This window comes from Bombus impatiens, unplaced genomic scaffold (genome assembly GCF_000188095.3).
Source record: "Bombus impatiens unplaced genomic scaffold, BIMP_2.2 scf_0665, whole genome shotgun sequence".
In the NCBI taxonomy this organism is placed as follows: domain Eukaryota; kingdom Metazoa; phylum Arthropoda; class Insecta; order Hymenoptera; family Apidae; genus Bombus; species Bombus impatiens.
In genome coordinates this window covers 1,140,319-1,160,478 of record NT_177084.1, presented here as the reverse complement: position 1 = coordinate 1,160,478, position 20,160 = coordinate 1,140,319, and the positions used below count along the sequence as shown (strand labels likewise).

The window sequence follows — 20,160 nt, the reverse complement described above, 5'->3', positions numbered from 1 at the left end:
GAAAATGGCCGTCAATCAATTTCCACAGTCTCTAACTATAAAGCATCTGAAGACTCAAGTATCAGAAAATTAATAAAAATAATTGAATTTTGGTCGAAGATCTGAAGTTCCTTTGATTAATTATAAGATAAAATAAATTTAGCAGCAACTCTCATCGCGAAATTTTCATCGTGAAATAAGAAGAAGAAAAGTAGATCAAAATTAATGTAGAAAATCCCCGTAAATCAATTTCCAAGCGTAAAATACAAAGCATTTAAAGATTCAAATATTTGGTGATTAATTAAAATACTGAAATTTTGCTTTAAGATTTGACGTTCCTTTGATTAATTAGAAGATAAAATAAATTTAACATCAACTTCCATTGTAGACTTTCTTCCATCGCGAAATAAGAAACAAGAAAAGTAGATGAAAATTAATCTACAAAATCTCCATAAATCACTTTTCAATCTCAAAGTACGGAGTGTTCAAAGATACGAATATCTGACAATGAATTCAAAGAATTTAATTTCGGTCGACGATTTGGCGCTCCTTTGGCCAATTACAGGGTAAAATAAACTTACCAACAACTTTCATCGCGAAGTTTTGCATCGTGAAATCAGAACAAGAAAGGTAGATGAAAATTAATGAACAAATTCTCAGCTATAAAATGCAAAGCATCTAAAGAAAATGAAAAAAAGCCCCTGAAAATTCGGTATATATCTTGCGATTACTTGTAAACTAACGTAAACTTGACAGCAAATAGAAACGAAAAGAAGAGACTGGACGAACAGGAAAGGGAAGTGGTTTACAGAGGCTCTCGGCGTCGAAACGTTTCCAATAATTATCCGGTCGTAATTACCCAACTACGAGAGCTGACTTAACGTTGACGTATCGACGTTGTCTCAGTGTTTATCGTGCAGCGGAGACCTCAGTCGTGGACTACAAGTTTTGATCATAATGGGTAACGCTAATTATGTTCAATGGCATTAGTTCTCAGCGCACAGTGGCTGGCTGCGTGTGCCTCACGCACATGGCTGCAAGTATGTATGTATATATATATACACAATATATGTGTATGTATATGTGTATATACACACGTACACGAAGGAAACGAGAATACAGTTTACAGTGTAACGAGCAGTTCGCACCTAATAATAGCAAACGTAATATTACCGGCGTTATTACCCTTGCCAAAGTAGCTTCGTCGTTTTCGCCACTAAATCTGCTTTAACTTCGAAACGATCGAATTGGACGACGAAGTTGATTGCATTCCATTGGTATTGCCGGTGTAAATTGTCGCGTTTGTCCCTTTGGGAAAGGAAATTTCGACGGAGGATGGTAGATTATTGAAATTCACTGAGGTTGAGAAATTAAAAATCGGCAACCTGAATTGTTGTACTGTTTTCTTGGAAAGAGAAAATGCGACGGAGGATGGTGGATTATTGAGATTATTATTAGAGTAGGGAAATTTCAAATCTGAAATTGCTGCGTTGTTCCGAATCAGAAACAGTTCTGAATCTGAAACATTGTGTTGGAAATAATGTATTATGTAAATTTAAGCGTTATTACTCTGGAGAGTAGAATCGAGGTGTATTATTAAATTATTAATGGTAGATCGTTGAAATTATTAACGTGGAAAGAATTTAACACTTGTAGAACTCCGGTAGTTTATAATTACGTTTGCATAATCTGGCGGTAGAAAGGTAACAAATTTCAATAATAAAAATATTCATAGTTTTTAAGTCGTTTCTTTTGTGTCGCCTTATTTTACTTTCATTTTATTACAGTTAAATTCAATTAAATCCCATAAAGGGAAGTTTCTAATTTGCATGAAAAAATTTTTTAATTAAGAAGGAAGAGGTGTTTCTGCGTGCGCTTTAATGAAATAATAAGCGATTTTAAAAAGATAGCGCCAGTCATGTTGGCGCGCGCCGCGTCTGACTAGACGCGTTCCCTTTTCACTTACTTCATCGTCACACGCGTACACGCTGTATTTGGAATTAAAGATCTAGTTTATCGATAATTAATTATGCCAATTTAATTATGTAATTAATAATCACCTTGTCGATAGTAGTGAGAAGATCATACGGATTATGCTGTCAAGAATACTAAAAGGTATGTTTTAAAATCATAAAAAATACTATAAAGGCGTGGTGAAAAAAATTGCAGCAATAAAAATATATGCCCGAAGAAAAGAATTACAAACGTAGAAAAACCGGGGGAAAATATCAAAAAAGTTGTTGCAGTAATTAAAATGGGGGAAAATGTTAAAAAAGGAGTTGCATTAATTAAAACAGGAAACGAGACAAAAAATAATATGTAAGAGAATTAAAATAGAAATTGTGGCAATAAAGAACGTAGTATAAGAACACAAAGAGAGAACGGAAAAAAAGGTTGGAAGTAATAAAAAAATATACCAGCAATAAGTAATTGCTGGTAGTAAAGAAAAAGAGCAACATATGTCGCTACATGTATCGCACTAGTAAGGAAGATAACTGAAAGAAACGCTAAAAAATAGAATTGGAAGAATAACAAGTAAGCGATAGAAAGAGAAAAGATGTGAGAAAGCAAAATACCAATTTGAAATAAGAGAACGGCGTATAGGTGTCTACTAAGAAGGAAGAAGAATAAAAATATACAAGGGCGCCACTAAAAAAAGAAAGTTGCAAGCGATATATCATAACTCTTCTCAACTTTCTGTCAGTTCGCACCAACATCATAAACTTCGACGTTCGATCGATCTTTACGGTTTTATTAAATTTCTCCCACCAGCTACGACTATACGGACTATACTCAACATAATCGTGCTAGTCTACCGCAAGCATATTGCACGTGACAACGTCCAAGTCACGTTAAGAAGTTCTATCCGGATGACTGCCAATTGGTACACCGTACAAAATATGTATAATCGTGTGTTGCGGTGGAATTTCTCGGTTAGCCGAACGAAATACGACGAAAAAGAGGCGGCGACACAACGGGCGAATCAGTGGCCAAAACATTTGCCATTGGGCAACGTTCCCGTATCGCGTTTTCTCATCCTCGAACTACAACCACGCGTACGACATCCGCAATTCTACTTTTACCTGGCAGCCAAGCCAACAATCGTGTATTATCTGTTGTAAATTTTCGTAGTGACAGCCGTCAGAAGCAATCAGCGATCGTAATACACGTGTACCGAATACATACATACGCGCTTCAGGTGATTTTGGTGGCAACGGAACAATTTTGGCATTTTTTATTACGTTCATTTTGCTCAACTAGAGATATTATGGCATGCCACTACTGTGATCAACTTATACGAAAGCTGCGAGGCAAAATCGCAAAATGTAAAATTTCAAATTGTTACTTCTGGGTATCGTTGGAAAATTTCGATAGTTTTGTGACTGGAGTGACACTCGACAGATGTGCTTCGATATATCAGGATTTTCTGGAAAATTAGTCGTTATAATGTTATACCGTGCTATGTATATTTAAACAAGGAAAATGGAACAAAGGATTTACAAATTGTTAAAATTATGTAATTAGTAAATTATTATTAAACTGTTTAATCGATAGCTCAGATTTGTGAAACGAAAGAATCGTGAAAGGTCATACACGCGTTCTGTGGGATTGTCGACAAATAGAAGATAGAAAAAAGGAAGGTAATTTTGTAATAAACGAAGGTAATCCCTGGCGCGTGCACCATGATTGCTTTCAATTTCCACTTTTTTCCATCGCGAATGAAATGAAGGAAAAAAGATGAGAGGATCTGAAGAAGAGCGGTGTACAGGAAACGGCTCAAAGGGAATAAAAACAAGAGAAAAAATAAAGGGGAAACGGAAAAATACTCTCCCATCAGCCGGAGATAAGTACCAAGTTGCATAAAAAAGTACAGTAGTCTGTAAAAATCGTACACCATCCCTATCCTATTGGTTTCACAAAACGAAGAGATGTTGATCTCCAAGTTTCTTAAGTTTTGTATGTCAGATTTTTAAAAATTAGCAAATGGCTACTATTACCATCTTCAAAAAATACTTGTGTTCATTCATTATATATGCAACAATTGTGAAACAGAATTGGTCGCGATAAATAATTAAATAAAGTTATTTAGATAAAATTAAGTAGAACATATCCGACAAATACGACTAGAAAAGTATCTTCGTTTGATGCTCCAAGTCTTTTGCACCGCATGATACATACAACTGGGATGGGGTGGCAAGAGGGAGAATTGGAAGAGAAGATTTGCATCTGTTCCGCCAGATTACGAGGTATTTCTCGTGGGAGAAATAGGGGTAGTTAACCCTCTTCTTTCAACAGCATCTCTTCGTTCATCGTACTCTTTTCTTTCAGCTGCAACAATCGTGTGGAATAAAGCAAATGGTGGTAGAAAGAAAGAAAGAATAAAAGAGCTGGAACCAGATGAAGATCGACCGATTAAAAATATTTGTTGAGTATCCATAATAATTTGCATCGACGGCTATCGGTTGTTCCTCTTCGATATTTTAATGCCGCAGGAAGGACTTGAATCGTTCTATTCCGGGCCAGTTCCTCCACCAGCACCGGTATAATTTTAATAATCGTACAAATAAAATATTTGAAAGCCATCGTTTCACGAGTTTGACGGTTACAATATAAAATTTACTAGATTCTCGAAGTCTGACGCATCATCGTCCTCTTATCATTTAAACCACCCCCCTACGCACATACAAATACGCACTAAAAAGCAAATACTAGCTGTCAGTCTCCACTGTCACGTCCTTGAGAGTAATTTTACAGGACCTTCGCTTTAAACGAAACGTGCGAACACTTCAAACATTGCTTTTACCATAATATCTTTCATAAACCACGAAATTCCTTTTTTTCACCCCTAACATCTGCCATTCACGAAACCATAAAATCTCCAGCCCGCTGAAGAAAAGACGAGAAAAAAGAAAGAAAAGAATTCCTTTGTCTACGTCCCCCTTTAAACTGTCCACTTTCTTTCGCATTTCGCCCCTAGTTTCAAACACGAAATTGATCCTAACTTCTCTCGATCGAGTAATAACGAGGATCATTTATTTCCCTAGGCTAGGGAGGCGTTTCCATCTTCGTCGTCGGAGGTCTATGCAAAATATGCTCGAAATTCGAACGATAGGCGACTAGGGTGGCGAAGGACACCGGCGACTATGCAATATTTATCAGACCCCTTCTAACTCCTCTCCAACGTCGATACCATCCGCTTCTGTTATGTATTATTCCGCGTGCTTCTATGTAAAAGGTGGGTTTTGCAACCGCGAGCAAGCGATATGAATACCAAATGTCGGTACTCGGCTACACGTTGCTCCTCGTCTTCCGCATTTACATGACCGACGATCTTCGAAAACTGGCCTGATAACAGCCTTCAAGTTTAGTTCTTCTAACGTGGACAAAAGGACGAACGATTGCCTCTTACATCTATTTCGTACCTCTTCTACTAATTTACTTTCTCCTTCTCCTTTTAAATTTTATTTTGATTACGATATTTAAGGGTAGACGAGCAACAAGCGTTTACACGAGTATCTGTTCCACCAATTTGGTTTCTTCTATTCTTTTTATTTTAATCGTGACGTTTAATTGGAATCTATGTAACGTACTGTTCCTCTCGAAATCGAAAGATCTCTATAAAAATACAAATTTTCAAAACTCTAGCAAAGTAATTGCCTTAAAAGAATCGTTTCCCTATTATCTCCAATCCATTCTCTGATATTCCCGATTTTCCCTAAATACTCTTCCAAATTTTAATCGCGACATCTAATTTGGATCCATGTAACGTACTGTTCCTCTCGAAATCGAAAGATCTCTATAAAAATACAAATTTTCAAAACTCTAGCAAAGTAATTGCCTTAAAAGAATCGTTTCCCTATTATCTCCAATCCATTCTCTGATATTCCCGATTTCCCCTAAATTCTCTTCAAAATAGTATAACACTCAAAACATTATCAATCAAGGAGTGTCTAACAAAGTTAAGTTCGTCACTGTAGCGAGCGAAAATTCGATACGATTCGCCGTAGGAGGAAGTTTGCGATACACAACGCGCAGCTGTAATAGCATGTTAATTACGTCGAATAGCGTTGATGTTTGCTGTACTCCTCCGTGCTTCCACGATTCTCCGTATTTCTGTGTGTTAGCAATAACGTCATACATCGGACTGTTCGCGGTACAACGAGCAGGCTGCCTGTTAACCGGAAGCTGCACACATTCGTCGAAAGAATGAGAACCTTATCGAGGAAATGGTGTCAACCGCGTCTCAGTAAAGCAATGGCTTTCGATATCGCTAATTATCGTATCTCGTCGTACGTTTCAATCAATTTCGTCGATGTTTCGCGATGGAAACGTTTCGTATTTCGAAATCGGCTGACGGTTCAAGGTCATATTATTGCAGGTTCTTTGTGTACCAAAGCGGCGATAAGATGCAGCAGGGTATGGAAGATATGGAGGAAATGGTGGGGGATAGAGTGAGAAACGTGTGGTGGGGAGACCGGCTGCAATGGCCTTGAACGAGGAATTGATTTTAGGCGTGCAATATCGTAGCTATGACGCGCGTGTCCTGATGGTTTCTGTGTCGATTTTTTGAGCAATTTAAGAACGGTATACTTCATCGGATGTTTATTTAGTTTATTATAAGTGTACTAGAAGATGTGAAAGGAGGAATTGTAAAGAGATTAGGTTCCATATGAAACGAAAATCGCGTGATCGCAGATTTAAATCATCATTTTAATCAATTAGCACGAAAACACAGAACATCCATCTGCATTAATTTGCACCAATTTTTAAAAATCCACCAATAGTTAAATCTACCTTGTACAAAATATAATGAATCAAGGGAGCGACTGAATATATCCACGTGAAGCTCTACAGTTCCACAATTAATAACTAACTTTCCACTGAATTTCTTAAAACTTACCAATAATTGACTATACTTGAGAGATCCTAAATGCGAAGAAAAAGGGTCAAGATTAGAAGGTAAGAATCAGCTAAAAGAACGTATAAAGAAGGTAATGAACGAAAGGCTGAAAACAAAAAGCTCGAAAGAAAGAGCCGAAGGAAATGACAAGGCCAGAGAGATGTAGACAACACGAGGAACTGTAAAAAGGACACGTTTACAGAAATGGCAACTGCAGGCTGGCAATATCAAGGGCGAATGTAACACAAGAGAATATGTAACAGTAGATGTAGCAAAAATTATAAACAAATTAAATGCGAAGCTATGACAGAATATCTAGACAACCGTGTTAAAAGCAACAGCCGAAAAAGAATCGCAAGGGTAAGATGCGACAATTTAGAGGAATCGAGCAGATTTTGATTAGAGGGGGATGAAAAAAAATGCAAATTATGCGATAATAGGGAAGAAAATCTGAAGCACTGTGTAACAGAGTGCGAAAAAATGAACAGCTTGAGAGAACAGCAATATGAAAGGAATTAGGGAAAAAAAATATTACCAAGGGGCCGCTAACCGGATTTATTCCTTAGAGAAAATGAGAAACAAAAGTGCAAACCCATGCCAAAGCTAGCGATAAATAACGTATATATATATTTATAATTCATAGGTGTCGTGAAGTAGAGGTAGAATATTAATCTATAATTCATAAGTACGTATGTGAAGGTTCGGATGGACGAATGTTTCGAAATTGTAATGCCAAGCCGCATTTCGAAGCCGCAGTGGCCGAAATTAATAAATATTAATATATATAGGACAGTGAGATGTTTCCCGAGTAAAAAGCAGTGTATTATGCAGAGTTCATTTTACAGACCATACCGTGTGCCCGGTATTTTACGTACCGTGCCTTACGACCGTGTCATTAAAAATTGCTTATTATACGTACACATGTATAATAATTAGTCTTAAATACGATACAGTTAGAAAAATTCCAGCAAATAAAAAGATTGAAGTTCAGCATCTTTAGTTAAACTCGCAAGCTTCTTTGCTCGGAAAAGTGTCTCAGGTTTCGCGAAAAGAGGGAACTTCCTCCCGTGGGACAAGTTTTAACGACGCTTATAAAAGTGGTTGCCGTGCGCCGAATGCACGGACGGAAACGGATGTGCCCTTTTTATTTCTTTCTCGCCACACTGTACGTGACCGGAGAATAACGTCGGAAACTTCCAACCGCCCAAGACTTTTCCTCCTCCTTCTATTTCGTGGTCTTTATTCTCGATTTTTCTTCTGCTTTTCCAAGCCAGAGCCGGGAACCGGTGTTCGACGTGCCTCTATACGTGTAGCGTTATTACGGCGAATTTCCTAAGAGCGTGTTACGCGGCACGCATAGGTACACGCCAGGCCGCAATGGCGATTAAGTTAATAGCAGCAGCCGATAGCACGCGGGTCCTGCCGCTATTTAAAGCACAAACTGCAGCGTTGCGGCTGATAAAATGCACCAGGCGTTGTTCCACGGATTCGAGGGCCCCGTCGATGCGTCACGAGCCTGATCGAGCTTCTCAGACCGGCGATCGAAAGCAATTTTTGTAACGAGCAGCCAGTAGAAGCATAGAGAATGGTCGAAGAGGGAAGTTCATCGTGTTACGTTCTTCCGGTTATTTTCGATTTCGTTATATTTTTCTATCGTTAAAAGAAATCTCTAAGTTTGGACAAAATATGGAAGAGGTCTTCTTGTTGGCATTTCAATTTTGCCTGAAACGTCTCCTTCAAATTCTTTTTGTTTTCTAAAATAAGGGCAAGATCGAGACATAAAAGTTTATAGCAGAGTTAAGCGTGTTTAGAGATCGATCTTTCATACCGAACGTTGCTACAAATAAGCTCACGCTTTCTTTTTCTTCCGAAATTTGTCTGAAGCCGAGCGTGCCCTCGATAGAAGATAAAATCGAAAACCGCAAAAAAGATTGCCAAAGATATCAATAAGAAATGTTAGAAATTTGCGATAAATTCCGTCAATTTGGACGATAGAGGCTATGATTCCGGCGATCAAAAGCAATTTTCGCAACGAATCAACACAAGCACCGGGAACGATCGAGCAGGAGAAAATTCAAAGAGGATGAACGAAGCGTATGGGAACGGTTTTACGGGCTTTCGCGTCTCAAAGGATCGACGATATCATCCTACTGGGACTGTCAATTTCCATATCAAGCGTGTCGGTTCCTGGCGCCTGTAAAATCGCTCGAAAATAAAACATTGGATTACCATGGTTCGATGTCGAATCGCGAAAGCGGATCACGGAATACTTGCTGGCTTTTGGCGAAGTATACCGCGGCGAAGGATATCGCGAAACACGCTTGGAATTTCTTATCTATGGCTTTATGATGCGCGCTGATGAAACCTCGTGAATAAATATTAAAAGCTGCCGCGGGACAATCGCGTCGATCGTCTCTCGTCGCTTTTCTCGCTGACCCGAAACACAAAGAATCAAGTTAATTGCCTTCGTTCTTCGTCTGTCTCGAAATTATTATTCAAAGACGGCTGGCGTCTTTGCCTGTTTCAGAACGGTTCTTCCGGCTCGAAGATTCGTTTCCTTTGGCGGTTCAGACGTTCTTAGGTAATTCCTTTGAGGATGCTTCATAGTTTGATTGCGTTAAATGAATATTCGCAACGAGATGTAAGACGAGTGAAATTAGGGGTTGCTGAACGTCGTTCCTCCGCTATGGAAATTGTTTCAGGTCTTCTAGAGTTTTGGATATTTGGCTGGAATTTTACTCGTTTAATTCTCTCGATGTTACCTTACATAGATTTTGAGAAGTACGGACGATGGCATTAACGTTAGAAGATTCTATTTCTTGTTTCAGAATTGATCTTTCAACTGGAAGATTCGGTTCCTTTGTAAGTTAAAGTGTTCTCAGGTAATTCCTTCGAGGATGTTTCGTAGTTTGTGATTGTGTTAAATGAATATTCACGACCAGATGTAAGATGCGTGAAATTACCAGTTGTTCAAGATCGTACCTCCACCGTGGAAATAATTTCACATTTTCTAGAGTTTTGAATATTCGGCTGAAACTTTGTCCGTTTAATTCTCTCGGTGTTACCTTACATAGATCTCGAGAAGAATAGACGATATGACAAAATCCTATTTCTTGTTCCACAATTGATCTTTCAACTGGAAGATTCGCTTCCTTTGGTGGTTGAAATGTTCTCAGGTAGTTCCTTTGAGGATCTATAATTTGATCGGGTTAACGTATGGAATATTCATGACGAGATACAAGTTAGATGAAATTAGATGGTACTCAAGGTCGTTCCTCCAATATGCAAATTATCTGTAATTATCTATAGTTTGTTTCGTTGGAACTTCACTCAGAAGGGAGACGTACGTTGTATAAACGTTTTCCTGTCAAACGAATATCGAACAACATTTGTGTTCTCGAGTTAGCGAAATTCTGTGCATCGCCTTCGATATGTTTGACACAGTTCACGCGACAACAAGCAGACAGAACAATTTTCCGCGGTTACCAAGAGCCACTCCGATTAAGTTAGCTGGTCTTAAGCATGTTGCAGCGAATGGATCGGTGCGGTGAATAGAACAGCGATTGAATAGCGAGCAACTAGGTATTCGCGTACCACGAAATCCTCTCGTGTCATTGAACTCTATCAACATTCCGCCACATAAATCCACGTAAATCGACATCACCCAACATTCCTCTGTCTTTCACGAAAACTGCACCAACTAGAATCGAACGACAAACAACTTTCTCTCATTTATCTTCACGAATCTTAAACTTGCAAGATTAAAATTACTGCCATGCTCGGAAAATACTACTTGCATTTCGATAAGGAATAAAATATTTCTAACAATTTTTATGAATTTTACGCTTGTCATACTCGTATTCTTTTCTTTGCACTAAACGCAATCGAATAATAAGAAAATCAAGAAGTTCGAGAAGTTTAATCCTTGTGAAAGTAACTTTTAGATTACATGTGCCGTTTAAAAAGTTACAACCTACTTTCAATGTATTTCTATTCGAAATTTCACGTATTACAATACGTAATATTATGTCGTCACGTTATTTTTTCCATTATTAAGAGAGAAACTCGTTTCTTTTGTTATTTCCGCGATCAAAACTACCTTCCGATTCGAGAAATCTTATTTTTCCAATTGCAAATTACAAAAAAGGACACAACCGAACAACGAGCGAGTTGCAACGATTTTAACGTGTCTTCGATTCATTATTTCCATCGTTAAAACTTCCTATTGAATAAGTATCGATTGCCGCTCGAAAATTTCAAACGCTATATCAGCTGCTATTGGATAAGGAGAAGATGAAAACTCGATGCTGGATTTACTGAGATCCAATCGGTAGAACAACTCGCATAGGTCTTTCCACCGAGTTGAACCGAGCGTCGGGAAAAGTCGCGTCGCGGAAGTACAAACAGGATTTCGCCGCCGTTTCTCGAGGAATCTCATTCCGGGACGAGTGTATCTTTACGAGTGTCGCGGAAATAAAAATCCCCGGAACCCTTCGTGTAACGAGGAAACAGGATACCGCGACGCTTGTACGATTTTTTTCGAAAACTTTGAAACACGTCGTCAACGCGACGTTTTATTCTTATTTTTCTATCGAATGTTTGAATATCATTTTTCGACAATTTTCTACATTACGAAGCAGAATGAAAGCGTTTCGTTAATACGTTTCATGAGCGAAAACGAGGTGAAAATTCTATATGAACATGGCCATAAGCATAAAACTTTATTGAAAAGTTAACGGTGTATTTTAAAATGACGGATTTTGTCAATGCAAGAAGATTGACGTTGATGGACAATTTATTCTCGAACGTAGTAAATTGTTATTTTGTATTACATTAACTTCAGCTCCAGAACGTTTGTATCTTTGCCATTGTTACAGACAAGTATAATAGTCTATCAATGTACCTGATAATTTCACATACGCACACACTCATGCCATTTATACGGCTATGGTTGTATTACTGGTCGAATAGTAATTATTTTTAAATTATTTGCTAAATTGAGAAACATTTATATCGATATTATATCGTCGCGTGATAAACATTAATGTGATACAGATATTTATTTTGGCCGTGTACATTTTTGTTCGTTCAAGTGTTTTACAATTGGCGATGCTCTATTTTTGAAAAAATCTAATTAAATTTCTCGACTAAATTATAGCAATCACATCGAAATTTAGACTGTTGACAGTCCATGATCCGTATTTAACGCGTGATATTGTATTTTAAAATGTCGCGTCAATCTTTATCAATGAAAATATAATAATTAAAAATAGTAAGCTTTTAACAATAAATGAAAAATTATATTTTATACTTCCTTCCAGGAAATTTTTACTTTACATTATATTAAAAGCAATCCTATAAACGTGGTATTCGTATTTTACATTCATTCGTGTCATGGTATTTTAACGTGGAATTTTTAACAGTTTATATATACATTTATATTTCCATCTTCATTTTATTTTTATTCATAGAAAATATCGACGTCGCTCGTCAGGCAAATTCTCGGCCGTTATGTTCGCTGTATAATGTTCGCATAAACGTTCGTGTAAACGTTCACGGGAACGTTCCTTTGCGTAATGTACAGAGGAATTTTACACAATAATATGCAGAAACATAAAATTGCATTAATCGCTGCTGGGCAAATTCCAAAGCGAATTATTCTGTTTTCTACACTCGAGTGCGTAATATCCTGTAACGATTAAACGCGTCAGGAAGCATCGACGTTAATAGAATATTAATATGTTACGGTTAGATCCGGCATTAATATTCATTTGCAACGGACTCGTAAAATATCGCGTTGTTGGTATTAATTAGCTTCGCGATTTATATAAGCGATCGAGATTCACTGCTGGTCCAGGGATACGTATTAAATTAATCATCTTTTTAATAACTAGGAGTGTCAGCTATTGATTTGAACGTTTGATCGGTAGATGGACGTACTATGACTCATGAAAATATAATACTTTGATCGCTTGTATCATAGCAAACTTTTACGAATATCGTACGTCGATCTTAGATCTCGCTGAAAACCTTTGCATATCTACGAGCCTAACAAAACGAAGCAGTAAAATTTCTGCAATCTTGGATTTCTACTAAAAGTTAATCCAAAATCTTCATAATCCTAAATGTCATATTTAAAAAGCTACAATTTCCATACGTGTAGATTTCTCATAAAAATCGCAGATTTCTTTTCGCACTATTGAATTTCTAGAAGGCTATCAAACTGAAGCGCTAGAATTCTTACAATCTTGGATTTCTAACAAAATAATTCGGATTTTTCATAGCCCTAAACGTGTCACCTACGATTCCTGTAGCTCTAGATTTCTCGTAAAAATCTTCGATCTCTTCCAAAGTTTTCGAGTCTCTACAAACCCAACGAATCGGAGCCCCAATGTTTTTGCAATTTTGAATTTCAAACAACTAAATCTAGAATTTCCATAATTTTAGACTTCATACAAAAGCTGCAACACCAGGTATCCGATAAAGACGTTTGAATCGCGCCAACAAACAGTAGAAGATTATTCAACAGTTGAAAAATGTTCTGTAGGTTACATAGATAATAGCAAGTTAGGGGAAAAGAAGAGAAGAGTATTTCCTCTGACAAATTGGCAAGCAAGAGACGCGTGAACGTGTAGCATTGGTGCGTACTCGCTGCGTCAAGGTGGACACTGCTTAGGTGAACGATCGATAGAGCAGGTGGCAGCACATCGATTGCCTGCTCTGTTTCCGGTATTCCGATACTCTACACAGGCCAGGCTCCAATAACACTCGTGTCGTTCGCTTGACAGGCGACTTGGTCGTTTACGAAAATTCGCCCATCGATTGAATCCTGCTCTCGACAGTGAAAAATTTCGCGGCTAGGAAACCGACCAACGAATCCGTCGACAACCGTTAAAAAAATAGGAGACTTAGAGAAGCTTCGAATGTATTTTGAATCATTTACGAATTTAACTCCTCAACGATAAACCTCAAAAATTTAAAAACGAACGTAGAAGACTTTAATGCTGGAGGAAGGAGACTCTTAAAAAGAATATTTTATAGTAATAATAATAATAAAATATTGCAACCAATAGCTTAATGTAATAACATAGAAAGTGTTTTGTTAATTTGTAATCAGCTCCTTGCTTTCGATTTTTCCTAAATTTAATTTTTCCAGACAATTTAAGTAGTAACGAAAATTATAAGAGAGATAGCCGGGATTCGACATTATACAAATCTCTTTCAAGGCCGTTTTTCTACTCCGCATATCTTATCGATAATTCGAGAAATCGATACAAATTACCAAAATTCTTATTTAATGAAACGAGAATGTAATGAAAACCGGAATGAAAATTCACTCATCTACAATCGGCATTCTGTTTGTGAAAAGGAAGATTCTGCAACGCAACAGTAGGATAATAAATAAAAAATAAAACGGGAATAAAGAATCAATGAATTCTTTCAAATAATCCAAATAATTCTAGGAACTTCGTCGAATCCAACGCGTCAAATCTTCGCGTCGATGAATCTAATTACGTTACATCTCTACGTTATTATTTCTATCAAGAAATCAACGCTTCGTTCGCTCTTAATACACAATATGCGAATGAAAGAGACTCTGTGCGTCGTTCCATCAATAGGAATATTTCAATGAACGTTCTACTCACTTTGCGTATGTCTTCTAGATTGTGAATTTCCGGCGAGAGTCCACCGTGCACGCAGAGGAACTGTTGGTTCATGAGGGCCGCTAGCGGTAGACAGTCAAACGCATCCATGCAAGCGTCGTACACCCTCTCCGAGTATTTTATTTTACCTGAAAAGCAGAAAAGAGGACATGGTCGTCAGAACGAGGAACGATCAGCCTCGGTAGTTGGCGATTCACGTGTCGCTAAAACGCTATTCGATACGCTCGATTGTTTCGTTCTCAGCCTTTTTATACGTAGCTCTGGATGCTCTTTGTATGTCGACAAGTAACGTGAATAGGATGAGAGTGAATAGAAAGAAACGGAGAGGGGGGAAAAAAGGTAGACGCGGGAGGAAAAAGTTGCTCTTCGAAATTGACTGGCTGTCACGATTCGGAATATTATTGTCTATAGAGCAAGGAATCTTTGAGGTCTCTACGCGTTTCACATTGTTTGTGTTGAATTATTCAGACAGAAAGTTAATTCATCTGGTATTAATGGATCAAAGTTGGGCAATTTATTCGTTTAATGTATTTCTCGCTTTTAGAGGTTTGATGGAATTTTATGTTTTAATGGAGGAACGTGTAATTTGGTTTTTAGAAAGACTACGAGATAAAAGAAAGGTAAATCGAATGTTTGTTTGGGATTAGGGATGTTCTTTTTAGTTTTAATGCTAGCCATGTTCGCTATTAAAAAAATTACACGTCCTTTTCAAACCCCGAGGGTCTATAAAATATCTATGAAACATTATGAATAAATTATTTTGCTCCGTCAGTTCCACTTTGAAACCTCACCCAGGCACCATTTCGAATACGAAGAACCTTTTTTCCTCCCTCCACACAAACGAGCCAAAGTCACCCTCTTTCTCAAAGAAAATGTTCTTCACGCGTCGATTATTTCGGAGGTGGTGTGAAAAGTCTAGGCCCAGATTTTTCACTACAGCCAGATACTTTTTTAATGGCCACACGTCAACTTTTGTCGCTTGCCAGCTACAAAGGAGCATGGGACGGGTATCCTCTTTTCCAGGAGGCAGAAGAAAAGGTCGGGGAGAGGAGATAAAAAAAGAGAAGGGAAGAAAAGTCTCTGGAGAGCAATAAAGAAGGGCTGCAAGGTAGACGGGCCATGGAACCTCCGTGCAGATTTCCGTGTGCACGTGCGTGAGGACATTGTAAAAGGGAGGACGAATTCAAGGATCGTTTCTTGTACCCAGCCACCGTATGTCCACCGAGAATAATAAATCCCTCTATAGAGGAATTTTCGTTGCCTCGAGTGAAAAGTGAAGCCAAAAGGGAAAACTTAACGTTTCATAGAATAGAAAGAGTTGGGATCTCTTTTTGTCATGTTTGGCTTCTTGAATTAACTGGGTTTTCTGAGTTTCTCTCTTAATATTTCAATCCTCCTTTATGTTTATTTATTTCTTATTTTTATTTCTTATTTTTGAAGAAATAAAAGATTAATAAATAGCTAAAAATAAGTATAAAATAATAAATAATGAAATATAAAGTATTGTTGAAGAGGGGAATTAGAAATTGAAAATTATATCTTCTTAATTTGTCAGTTTGATCTGTCCGTTTGAAAAGTGAGCAAACAAAAATTTAACAACAGGTAAAACCAGATAAAAATTAAGTAAATTACTATTATCGAGATTTTTAAATGTTTTGAAATATTTAAAAGTTCGAATACTTCCGTATGCTATCGTACATTCAGAGTTGTGAAAAATTAATGAAAAAGCTTTCAAACCTCATATCACTGGAAATCCTTGTACCAATAAAACATCCAACAACGGCAGCCGCCCCATTCTGCATCGATCAACAACTTTCTTTATCTTCCTCTCTATTTACTTTCTAAAACAAGCTTTCTAAACATCTAAAACAATCGAACCTAAGACCTCCATTAAAAGAACCATCCGTTACAAACTTCCAAGTGTCCCTCGGAACTCTTCAACTCTCTAAATCCACTAACCGACTTCCGGCTCGATTCTGTCTTCTAAACTCCACTTTTCTAACGTTCTCCCTTCGTTTAACGTCTGTAACAACGATCGAAACGATTTTCCTCGCTGAAAGATTCGATCCTGGAGCAAATTCGAGATCTGTTCGGTTGAGATCCCAAGTATCAGCCACGAGAAACGATCTGTCCAGCTTCAACGTCGACAAATCTTCAGACAGGTTGTCCAAAGGATTCCAAGGGAGGTCGTTTTATTGACAGGAAATTCTTCTTGTTCGTCAAGACAGGAAGTTGGATCGGAGGCTGAACTCGACGGTCTCTTTGAGGCTAACAACAACGTTTCCACACTTTGTCCGTCTACTCGACGAATCTACTGTTGACATAATTCAACAGTCGACATAGTCGACATAATTCAAGTTGATATATGAATTTATTACATCCTTGTTCGATGATGTCTGACCAGTTAACTGGGTTCGACGTGTATACACGTTAATCCAGAGCTTTTTTTCGATACGTTTGACGTGTATACTCGTCGTGTGAAATAAAAGATTACCATTGACTATAAAAACTGAAAATTACGTTTTATTGACAGCAAGTCCTTCTTGTTCTGTTGTATACTCGTCGTGTGAAATAAAAGATTATCATTTACTATAAAAACTCAAAATTCTAGTAAAAATTAATACAAATAACATTTAGTGGCACGTTTGCTTTTTTTGCGAAAAACCTATTATGTATTTTGTAAAAAGAAAGTTTCATTATTTGATTATTCTCTTTGGTATATCAGTTATGGTCCGTATAATCTATGGCTTTTTATAAATTGAGTTGTTTATTTTCCCCAATGAATCCCCATTTTTGTGCTATGCTGCGTATATCGGTTATCCCCCAAATTGTTTTGTGTACTTGTTGACTTTATTATCCTTTGGCAATTTTTCAGTTTTTAATAACAATAGCCTTTTCAACGATGAATTATTAATGTTTTATCGAATATAAATATAATCCTTCCTCGATTTGCTTCGCTTCTTTCGTAAAATTTATAATAGGAGCATTCGGTCTGCGTTCGACGTGTATACTCGTCGTCGATAGATTCTAACTACGACCCCTTAAAAGCTTTTTGAAACTAAACTCCGCAGCTAACAGGATAATTGACGATGTCATCTCGAATGCTGGAGATTAGGTTAATTTTGATTAATGCTAATACATCACGTTGTTTATTTTTATTTACTTTTTTATCTACTTTGTATCATTGTATGTGTTGTTACTTTATAAGTTACATTTACGTATTATTTTATCAAACTAGTCTTTTTAGTTTATTTTTCGTTTTATCGCTATAAAAATAAATATCTTAGGCTTCTGATAACAATGAGAGTCGCTTCACGTTCTTTTTACCTTTCATGGACTAACATACTAGAACAACAAACCTCTGTTTAACACTTCGACGGTCGCTACTGCGTAAACGTGATTTTGCTCTGCCACCTGTCGTCCGCTGTCGTCATGTTTATGCTCTTTTTTTGCAATTTATTCGGCGCGCCGATGACGAATGATTCCTAGATTCGATCGTGTTCTATCAGAGTGAAACGATTTAAAAATACACTGAAAAGACCAGCAATTTGTGAGCTTAACGATCCACTGGTGAGAAAACAATTTATTATTCAAATTTCTGTAACTATATGGGAAACAAACAGACAAATAAGTCAGGAAATAAATAAATAAATTCATATATAATGCATAAGTGAAAAATACTTAAGATAATATGATAAAGATTTGATTAGTGAAGATGAATGTAACGTGACTTTTTCAAAAAATGTATCATAATTATGCAATAATAAATTGAGCCAGTAAAGTGCCAGTTGGCAGTAAAATTTACGCCCGTCAAAGTGTTAAGTATAATACGATTAAAGCGATAGGATGAAAGTGTAGATTAATCTTGTCAGAAATTGCGATCTGTTTCTAACAACGACGAAGAAAAGAATCACAGAAAGTTCTAGTCTCGACAGAATTATCAAAATTGATATTTCGTTGTCGACAGTATACAACAGGGAACAGCAGGGAAATCTAAGGGGAAAAAGGGAATTCGAAGTTCGTTGTATCGTTTCAAGCAAATAAAATTCTTACTTTCCTAAAATCGTTGTACTTGCTATCGTTTCTGTTTAATTAAATCTTTTGGAAGAGAAGCCAGAGAGACATTTCAAAGATTCTCGTTTAATTAGAATCACCTAAGACTAGAACGTAGAATGAAATCAACGATTCACAAACAGCCAAAATAGACCGGCGATAAACGTGTCGAATGTAGAGAACTGCGAATCTTGATTATTACGTTGGTTGGTTGTCTGGTTCTTGTTAATTGCACATGGTTCGTAATATCATCCTTGCCAACACGCTTCTACACGCTCCTCCTGCTCAGCTCGGCCTCCTTTCTCGCTCACGCTTCTCTCGTTGTATTAACGAGCAGATCGAGTTCCGTCTCCTTGACTTTCTTTTGATACCAGTCAGACATTGCGCTGGGACACTCCAGAAAGCTCATTTGCGAGCTTTTGACCCGAATAAATAAGTCAAGAACGAAACGATTGCGAGTTTCGTCGCGGCATCATCGCCGAACAACCCTCGTTCTGGCCGTGTGTTTCATCACTTTGTTCGTTCAACGTGCAGCGAACATGGAAACGGCGTGCTTCCGCAATGGATTCGAGCGAATCGAAGAAACGAGAATTGGAATATCGTTGATTTCGACCCCGCCTTTCTTTGGTAATAATGGACGAAATATGTAACATTTCTTTTGAAATGATTTAAATCGAGAAATCAGTCGGATCGAGAATTTGTTAAATGAGAGACGGGACGTTGGAATTTTCTTTCGAAATTATTAAAGTTGATGGAACGAAATTAGAAAAGAATTATTGAAATTAAGGATTCGCAATTGTTTGGCCAATTTTTAGATTACAATTTGCTTGATTTGTGTGGAAAGAATAGCTAAATTTTGTAGCGCGACAGGAAATTCATAGGAATTTTCAAGAATATTATTTTAAGTTCTTTGGAGATATTTTTAACTTAAAATACGTTCTCTCTGTGCCGTAACTAAGAAACGAATGATCAACAACCCGTTCTTCCATGAAATATTCCTATATTTCATTCCTATCTTCCCATCGTTCCACATTTTATTCCTCATTTCATATCGCGCTATGCACATCTCTGTTTGAAAATGAACTCACAATCCATTACAAGATTATAAAATGCTGATCGCGATGGAGCCGCATAAATCCAAAGGATTCAGTTTCATCCAGTGCACGATCATCCAGTTTCATTGGAGTTAGAAATCGAATGATTCGGTCTTTGACCTTAACCTAATTCCAAATCGACACGGTTAAAATCGCGAGCGTAACACAGTGGCGGGTTAACACGAGCCTCGTAAATACACGCGGCTTGACCCAGTATCGGACAATTTTCCAAGGATCGATACGGTTTTCCACGGGCCGCCTCCGCTGCGCCACGCAGAGAGCCTCGAGATATCGCTGATTGCACGCGGAAACTCTCGGATCCTGCAATTCCACGAAGATCGCGCGAGAACCTCCAGTCGAAGCTACCTGAATAAATGGTCCCTGGACCTGGAGATCCCGGATCCGCGATAATTTCGTCGGATCACGAATGCTCACGACAGTTTGACGTGTTCCGTGGCGAAATGGAATT

General features: G+C 37.6%; 1 protein-coding gene across 8 annotated transcripts in view; it reads right to left on the bottom strand.

Moving 5' to 3' along the window:
• Positions 1 to 20,160, bottom strand: part of LOC100747656 — a 148,544-nt gene that overhangs the window by 47,089 nt on the left and 81,295 nt on the right. For all 8 annotated transcript variants that reach the window (XM_033322748.1, XM_033322750.1, XM_012389800.3 and 5 more), the window contains exon 5: positions 14,527 to 14,672. In XM_033322748.1, the coding sequence (XP_033178639.1) occupies positions 14,527 to 14,672 (146 nt within the window). The remainder of the gene's footprint in view (positions 1 to 14,526; positions 14,673 to 20,160) is intronic.